The sequence below is a fragment of the Amblyomma mixtum genome, chromosome 1 (assembly GCF_055824585.1).
Source record: "Amblyomma mixtum isolate Tamu chromosome 1, ASM5582458v1, whole genome shotgun sequence".
NCBI classification, from domain to species: domain Eukaryota; kingdom Metazoa; phylum Arthropoda; class Arachnida; order Ixodida; family Ixodidae; genus Amblyomma; species Amblyomma mixtum.
The window spans coordinates 229004993-229013664 of NC_143012.1; the positions used below are offsets into that span (position 1 = coordinate 229004993).

At 47.3% G+C, this 8672-nt stretch overlaps 1 protein-coding gene across 1 annotated transcript; it reads left to right on the forward strand.

Moving 5' to 3' along the window:
- The first annotated feature begins 6351 nt into the window (after positions 1-6351).
- LOC149371095 (uncharacterized) lies at positions 6352-7319 on the forward strand. Its single transcript, XM_089584742.1, has 2 exons — positions 6352-6436; positions 6742-7319. Exons 1-2 carry the CDS (start codon positions 6376-6378, stop codon positions 7278-7280), a joined length of 600 nt encoding a protein of 199 aa, XP_089440868.1. The 5' UTR covers positions 6352-6375; the 3' UTR covers positions 7281-7319.
- Positions 7320-8672: the final 1353 nt, after the last annotated feature.

Below are 8672 nucleotides of genomic sequence, written 5' to 3' on the forward strand. Positions count from 1 at the left end.
TTAAGGAGGCCTACGGTGACGCTTCCATGGGTAGATCAGGTGTTTTTTGAGTGGCACAAGCTGTTCCGAGAAGTTAAGGAAAGAGTGGAGGAAGACGACCGCTGCAGACGCCCTTCGACCAGCAAGACCAACGAAAATGTGTAGCGAGTGAAACATTTATTTAACAGTGATCGTAGAATGAGTACCACAATGATTGCTGATGACTTGAGCATTCCTCAAACCCAAGTTTTTGAGATCGTGACAGAAAACTTATCCATGAGGAAAGCGTACGCGAAGTTGGTGCCGGGAGTGTTGCCAGAGGAGGAAAAGGCCAAGCGGTAGGATCTTGTTCATCATGTGAATGAAGACCCCGATTTTTGCCCAGCACAAGGCGGCAACGCTGCCTCAGCCCCCCTACAGTCTCGACGTGGCCCCGCCAGACTTTTTTCTATTCCCGAGAATAAAATCGACGCTCAAGGGGAAACATCACGGATCGGTAGAGGTGGTTCAACAGGCCGTGACGAGGGAGTTAAACAGCATTCCGTTCCAGGCGTTCCTGGAGGCGTACGAAAACTGTGAAACTCATTGGCAGCAGCGTGTAGGTGCGGAAGGGTGCTACCTTGAAAGATTGTAATCCTTTGTACAATTCTCTTGAATAAATTTTGTTTTAGAAAATGAGTCCTACTACTTTCAGAACAGACCATGTATATGCGCCTTTTCGTAAGATACGCTGTATTCAAAGTTAGCATTTGTCCTGTCTCGTCGTCGTCATGATCTTTTTGTTCCGGCGCTATGTTTCTTCAGTTCCGATGTGTTACCTACACGCCCAAGCCTATTCACTATTGAAACTGGAGGTTTGCATTGTGTAGAGCCGTCGCTCTTAGAAGTTCGGTTAAAGAGTTCCAGTTAGTTATGGTACGTGGAAAAAAACAAACAATGGGACCGCGCAAAATGCGGTGTTAATAAAGATTTTTTTTATAGTAAAGTGTACTCCTTTTTGGCATGGGGGAAGAAATTAATAGTCAACCCTGAGGTAATTATTAAAAAAAATATTAGAAGCAAATCTAAACTAGAATTTCGCCTTCTAAAGTGCAGTTGCTCAGTTCCGTTAAAAGGCTTCAATCCCGAAGGGGAGTCATTGGGCAGAAATTTTGAATATATGAACCTAACTGTTTTTCCATGTATTCTCTAGAGCGTTCTTTTGTTTTGTATGGGCTCCAAATTATGCAAGCATATTCGCGTTTGGTCCTAATTGAGTACTATCATTTAAGCGCTCCACTACTTCCAGGTAGCCATTCATTTGCGGTATCACATGAAAACAACAGCGAGGTTGACGCGATCTTTCTAGATTATGCTTGCGATAACAAAGGTTTGGAATGCGAGTGAACAGATGCATCTATATGAAGTACAAGTAAGGGTATTAGTAAGTGTTAGACCTAAGTACTTTACGGACGTCACTTGTTGCAGCAGTGATGATAGTTGTTTATATACATACAGTAACCAGTTCTTGTTTCCAGTTACACGAAGAGGAAAAGCTATCTTCATTCAGAGTCAACTCACGACCCACTGTACAATATTAGTAAGGGTACTTTGTAGGTCACTCTGATCACTTGTGTTCTTAAGAAGTTGCTGACTTTCAAACGCAAATGATTTCACATTTCTCCCATGCAGAAAATGGCGCCGCCGCGGTGGCTCAGCGGTTATGGTGCTCGGCTGCTGACCCAAAAGACGCGGGTTCGATCCCGGCCGCGGCGGCTAGAATTTCTTTGGAGGAGAAATTCTAGAGGCCCGTGTACTGTGCGATGTCAGTGCACGTTAAAGAACCCCAGGTGGTCGAAATTTCCGGAGCCCTCCACTACGGCGTCTCTCATAGCCTTAGTCGCTTTGGGACGTTAAACCCCATAAACCAAACCAAACCAGAAAATGGCAGTGCTCTCCCAAGTTTTTGCGAGTGGTGTTGGGACGCTGTTTCTGGGTTATGCGCGCTGCTATCGGTGCGCATAGCCGCTGACTCTCTTATCAGCGGATTCCAAGGGTGTCGGCTGAAGCACAAGATGCACATGAATGGCGGTGGTATCCGGATTATGAAGTTATTTTCTTGCATCTGCGGCCCTGCGATGCTGTTCGCGGTAGCCAACAACACGCCGATCCATAAATGCGGAATGAAGCGGAACGAATTACGTGACCACATCCTTCAAAATGAGACCTTGCGCAGATGACATATCCGCCGTCTTACGACGGATAAGTCGTACCGAAAACCACGACGAAGGCTTGCGACATATCCATCCGCTGGAAGCTTGTCTATCACGTTATCCTTACAAGGCATCATTTCACACGATACAAAGACCTGGTACGGCTCTGACATTTTTTCGTGCACACTCCGGGGGCGGCTAACAAATTTTCACAATTAGGCAAAATACTATATACGCTTTTATTTGTTTTTTATGCACTCCTCATATCCCCGTGGAATAGAATGAGCAATGTGCCATTGATCCTGAATGTGCACGCTTCTTAATTACTCATCTAATCTACGGTGAATTCAGTCACACCGAAATTCAATGCAAGCATTGAACTAAACTCAGCTTTTTCAGTTTAAGCGAGCTGGAGGCTTTTCAAGTTTTCATTGGGACCGATGAAATCTAAATGGAAAAGCCCAGTAGGTATAAAAGGTGGTGGCATTTAGGTAAAAAAAACTGAACCTTCAGGTTGTCGAGATCCTTTCTTTTGCTGTGTCATATTCCATACCAGCAAGCAAACTATTTTCGCTTCGTTAGAATGGCAGTTTAGATTGGGCGCTGGTTGTGAAGGTCACTACTCTAAATGTCTGAATCCAGCATAGGCTTTGACGCGGTCATAACATAATCACTATCTCCGCATATAACGCATATTAGGTACGTATGAGTTAACAACCGGCTCAGTGTCTTTTCGAATGGCGCGGTGAAGCTGGCAACATTGACTGCACTGGCTATAACTTGGCCAGAAGAGAAGTGTCAATCCTATAAACAGTGCAACTGCGGCACTCTTAGTGTACGGTGCCGAAGTGTCGCTTCTGGGTTTGCACACAGGGGCGCCAGCTTGTGACAATGAGTCAAAGGGCTAGAACAGTGGGCGAAGGAATTATTTTTTCTGCAGTTATTGACGTGAGTGGCGAGCGTATTAACACTATGCACTTTTTTCAAAGAAGAAAACAAAACCAAAAAAAAAATTTGAAAGCGAGCAAAAATTTGAACAAAAATGTTGCGTTTACTACCTTGCCCTCAGCCAGCAAACATGATTCGAGAACTTGAACAAACAAAACAGACTCACAAATGTATGCGCCGCGAGAGCACCTATAGGCACCCTGCGCATCTAACTCCAGCGCGACGCGCGCGCCACGTGCGGCGGCGCGCGCGTCCCTGTCAGGAAGGCGGGGGCGGCCCGACAGCTCCCGCTGTGCTGCGCGCGCTGTCGCGAAGCGGTTGTGCGCCTCCTTCTCGAGCACAAAATGACACATAACAACAGCAGGACACATTGCTGTGTTGTAGGATGCAATAATAAATGTATAAATTCGCCTGGGACAAGGTTTTATGGATTTCCAACGCGACATTGGGGGACGGCCCACCCTTCGCGACGGGCAACACGCGCACGCGGTTTCTGGTCAAACAATGGTCAAACCCGTGCGGAAGACGCTTAGTTGACTCATGCATTACCTCATAGACAGGTTTTTGACTCATGGCAAATTCAGCAGACTCGGAGGAATGCTACTGGGAATCCTTCCCTCTTCTTGCACCCACGATTTCCTGTCATTGACTTGGCTGTCAACAATATGTGGGCTTAAAAAGCCACGCCGAAACTCTCCCGCAGTCACACTTTACGAAGAAACCCAAATTCTGCGCTGCAAAGAATCGTTTACCTTAGTTCCAGCTATGCGCAGAATCCTTCCTCGCTTCTTCCACTGCGCCTTGTCGTCCAGCATCTTTTTCGACAGTAAAGACGTTTTCAGCGGCAACGGCAACATGCTGCTGATAATTCTTTGCCTCCACGTCTGAACGACTCGGTGATAATTTAGTACAATAACCACATATCCTAATGTCGAAGAGTGAGGGCACTTTGTACTAAATGCGTAGAAATTAAAAAAACAACCTTGCAATGAAATTACGCTTTTTGAGCACAAGCTGAAATTTGTGCAAGAATCCTGCATGAAATAGCCGGGATACTTCTTTTTTGCAGAATGCCAGTCAAAAAGTTTTATGTTTTCTGCGGGAGTTTCAGTGCGCACAGGCGCTTCGCTGCAGCTTGCATTCTCTTCTGCTTGCAAAAGCTCGTTCATTTGACATCAATATCACCAAAATACTGACGCACATGTTGTAGCGATAATGGCCTGGCAGTTGCTGAAAAAAGAGAAAATATGAGTGGCAGATTACGCAATGGGCGCATCATTTCAATGGTAGTTTGAACAGGGTATTCCACATCGAACACCGGAGGTGCGGCAAACTAGAATGTTATAAAGTCCGTTTTGCGGCGTTCGCTCAGAAACTGGAGTTTTCTAATTGCCTTCAATGTTATGCCGCCTGGCCGTCTTTGAAAATTCAGGGTAAGCCTTTCTAATGCAGGAACACCCCAGGCTTGCGGGTAGCTCGTTTTGGAGAGCGTTTTACACCGCTCCAAAAACACGGTAACGGCAGCAGCGTGTTTACATTTGCCTGCCCTGCAACTGCAGCTCGCGGCTACAAGCTGTCTATTGGAAGATAGCTTCATAAAAAAAAATTGAGTCAGAGTGCAGCGCTGACAGGCATTAGATAAAAAATATTTATTAGCGTTAATTTGATCGTTTTCGGTGGCGCCGTGATGCTAGTCTGCGCAATACACCGGGCTGCTACTTCGCTCCCGTCGCACGACACCACCTCTTTCACATTGTGTACATGGACTGCCTCAAATAGCTTCGTTTCTTTCCTGACGTTCGCTCCTCGAAAGAATTTTTCAGCATCATGAATGAATAGGTCGAAATCCCGCCTCTACGAACAGCGGCAGCCGCTAGCAGACGCCATCCCTTCGAAGTCGCGGGGCGAGCCTTCCTGACAGGGACGAGGAACTGGCCGCACGGGGGAGCTGAAGGCAGCCTCGACGTAGAGTTACTGTATATGCTACCAAAGCTACCTTTGGTAGCATATACAGTAACTCTACCCCGACGGTGGCGGTGCCTGGCGGGTGCAGGGTGCCTATATGGGGAGGCATCACGGATCGGGTAACGAACGCGGAGGTGGATCTTTTCTAAAGTTAACGGATAGCTTCCTGCCAAATGAAACGCGCTGTCTGCAAATTATGTGTATTATATTCCTCAAAATGCCCCCAGTCTTGCTAAAATTCTAACGTAAAACTGGCAAACGCAACTTGAAATAAGCGCAAAGTATCGAGAAAAAGGCGCTTGGCGCGTCAGCACGCAACCTCGATTTTGTGATTTGGTGACGTGGTTTTGCTCGAGTTTAATACCCTGATCACCGTCGTGCAAGATACTTTTGTTGCATGACGCTGGTCAAATTGTACCTTCGTTTCTATTAGGCCTTTAAACGCACTTGCATTGCACATCTTGCCTCCACCGAAGCGATATAACATATGACCAAAATTTGTGCCTTTTGAAATCCATATTTATCACATTTACCCAGTGGCGAATCAAGTTTAATGACGCTTTAAACAACAGACGCTTCTTTCGATGCCATTTTCGCTGTTTCACATAAATTTTTTTAGTTCAATGTACTGCAGAACGCATTAGTTGCAGATTTCACTGCACTTAGCTTCCAAGAACCTAACGCTGGCCGCGTGCGCAGTCACTTTCCGTGTGCGGTGAAGATACCCGGAAAATGGTCGCTTAGCCTGACTTCCGGAGAAAATAGAACTATAGTATGCGTTCACGGGGCGCTGAATGGCCATATAAAAGTGTATTCTATTCAGAAGTCCTTAATAAGGCGGTGCATATATGACATCTTCTCGCACCCAGGGGCAGGTGACGGCAAAATAACTTTACGGGACGTCTGGATTCAGTTCCATGGAAGGCCTGGCTGCTTGCGTTGACACCTGCTTGGTGTCGTCGAATTTGTCGAGAGAGGGAACACATGTAGCATTCTTAGCCATGATCTCTATTAAAATCATTAGTCATGCCTTTTGATAGCATACCTTGCAAAGTGTGAATGAGGGCGTGAACATCCGCTGGCTTATCATAGTTTTGAGAGAAATGCATTTCCCCCTAAAAAGAGGGGAGAGAATACGCTGTGACGGATATCTTTTGCACAGAAACTGCCAATAGGTGGCCCTGATGGCCTTTTTTCGTGCGATGAGAAGCCTACTTAAGCAGTCGCACTTCTACTGCTTCGGCATTCTAACTTTTCGCAGCTCCCTTGCGCTCCCCGATGCCCTGCGAAAATGAAGACCGCCGCACTGCTTCTCCTGGCCGTCGTGCTGCCTCGCCTGGCGAGCGTCAGCGGTAGGCATCTTTTTGTCTTTCTTTTCCATTTTACCACGTGGGATATTTAGCGAAGTCATAGAAATATGGCCTTTTTATTTCTGAACGATGCTTTGCTGTCTTCATCGAAATATGGTCGTAAAGTTGCAGAACTGTGCAATTTTTTTCCCGGAACCATGCCATCCCTCCGGCCTGCCAACTTTCCGCGCACTTGTATTAAGCGTAGCTTTCCAACGCGCCTCGGCTTTTCGGTTTATTTTTGAACTCTGCCTGATTTTTTTTTTTTTGCGCGCATGATTTCTGATATTGTCTTACTACACGTGCAGGTTACAGCGTACACTTCAACCTGAGTTCAGAGACACCGTCGGACGTGGCCGAAGCCGGCCGCACTCAGCCGGTTTCCCTTCTGCCTCTGGCACTGCTACTGGCCAGCCCCGCCCTTGCCCTTGCTGTCGGAACTCTGAAGCCCGCACTCCTGGCGCTGGGGTTGCTGTACCTCGCTTTGTTCGGTCTGACGTACATGCCTTTCGTGGGGGATCTTTTAGAGGCGAGTTTCCGTGCTCTCGGGTCATCCGTCAGGAAGAGCTTTTCCCCTGCCTTCGGAAACGACCTCCTCCGGGCGGCCGGCCTGGACACCGATGCGTGCCGAACGCGAGCAATCTGCGAGATCACGGAAGAAGCCGTGCACAAGTACCCAACTATGGCCGCCATGCTGAGATCTTTATCTGGTGCAGTCCAGGCTCAGGGGAGCGACGGCAGCGTTCTCAAGGGCCTCCTGGGAGGTCTGTCCGGTCTAGGGTGCGAGTCACTGTATTCGTCGTGTGCTCATTCTCCTTTTGATAGGCTGTTCGACAGCCTCTCCTAAGCTGTGAGGTCCGTCAGATGTTTTTAACCGGTTTTTAATAGTATAGCAACATTTAACCCCACGTTTGACTCTTTCCTCATGTCGCCGCTTAGTAGAATGAGTCTTGCACCGTTCTTGCCGCTCAAGCTTGACTGTTTAAGCTGCACCATCATCTCAAATAAAGCATCTTGTCTGCCGCCAAATATCCTCTTTTCCTTTCCTTTTATGTCGGCATTGGCCGCCATGTGGATGACTGTCTTCGTCCTGGTTTCCCATATTTCCATCCAGCAATCAAGTTGCACGTCATAGCACAGGGTGCTGCGACGATTATTTCCAGGCAGTATACAAGCCTGCCTTACAGTGGCGCTGTTTCGCTGCGCATTACACAGAGCGCAGACTATTGCTTGCCATGATGCACTACTACGTTGCACGATTCTCAGAGGAGAGACTGCCGTTGACGTTCCCCGCCATGACACCAAGATAGGCAGGCAGTATGCAGCCGCCGCAACGTCACTGTAATCACTCTCAGTTGCTGCAGCCTACGGTCGAATTGCACACAATACAATAGAGCGTAAAGTAAGCCAAACTATACTAAGTCGCCTCAATTTGGCGGCAAACATGATGCGACGCCGCAAATGAATGAATAAATGAGAGTTCCGTTTATTATGGTTTAACGTCCCAAAGCGACTCAGGCTATCAGGGACCGCGTAATGAAAGGCTCCGGAAATACCGACCACCAGGGGTTCTTTAACGCGCACTGACATCGCACAGTACACGGGCCTCTAGGATTTCGGCTGCATCAAATTTCGGCCGCCGCGGCCTAGATCGCACCCGTGTCTTTCGGGTCAGCAGCCGAGCGCCGTAACTGCTGAGCCACTGCGGCGGGCAAAAAAAGTGAAAGCAGTTGAGTTACTGTGGGAAACCTTCGCGAAAGCAATGCTGATAAACTAGCAGAATGTTTAGATATAAAATTCACTAATGCTAGTTGCGATCGCACGTTACATTAATTTGCTGAAATATGATGCTAAGAATGATGCTAAGGTCGGCAGTTCCTTACATAAGGGCGGTCGCCTATAGGTGGAACTCGGGCTATCGTCCGTCCAGTCATCAGATGCTATATCCGTTTAGCAACAAGGTACAAAATGTGATAACCAAAAATCTGCCAAGTGATTCAGCATACGTCCGAAGATACGCGTTGGGGATAATGTCGGGCCCTGGAGATGATTTCGTTTTCAAGTTTAGTAACATAGAAAACGACGATGTCATAAGAGATGAAGTTATCTTTTGATGGGTTTGTTGACATTGGGCTTCGCACATCACCCGGCTTTGAAGAAGGAAATACACTATGAAAGTAACTGTTAAAATGTTGATCAATGGCAGTCTGATCGGTAACCGTTGCATCGCTATTTGTCA

Excerpts from the sequence above, each read along its gene's own strand:
- LOC149371095 (XM_089584742.1), top strand. The coding sequence starts at position 6,376 with ATGAAGACCGCCGCACTGCTTCTCCTGGCCGTCGTGCTGCCTCGCCTG. Across the intron at positions 6,437-6,741 it reads TCGCCTGGCGAGCGTCAGCG|GTTACAGCGTACACTTCAAC; the intron begins GTAGGCATCTTT and ends CTACACGTGCAG.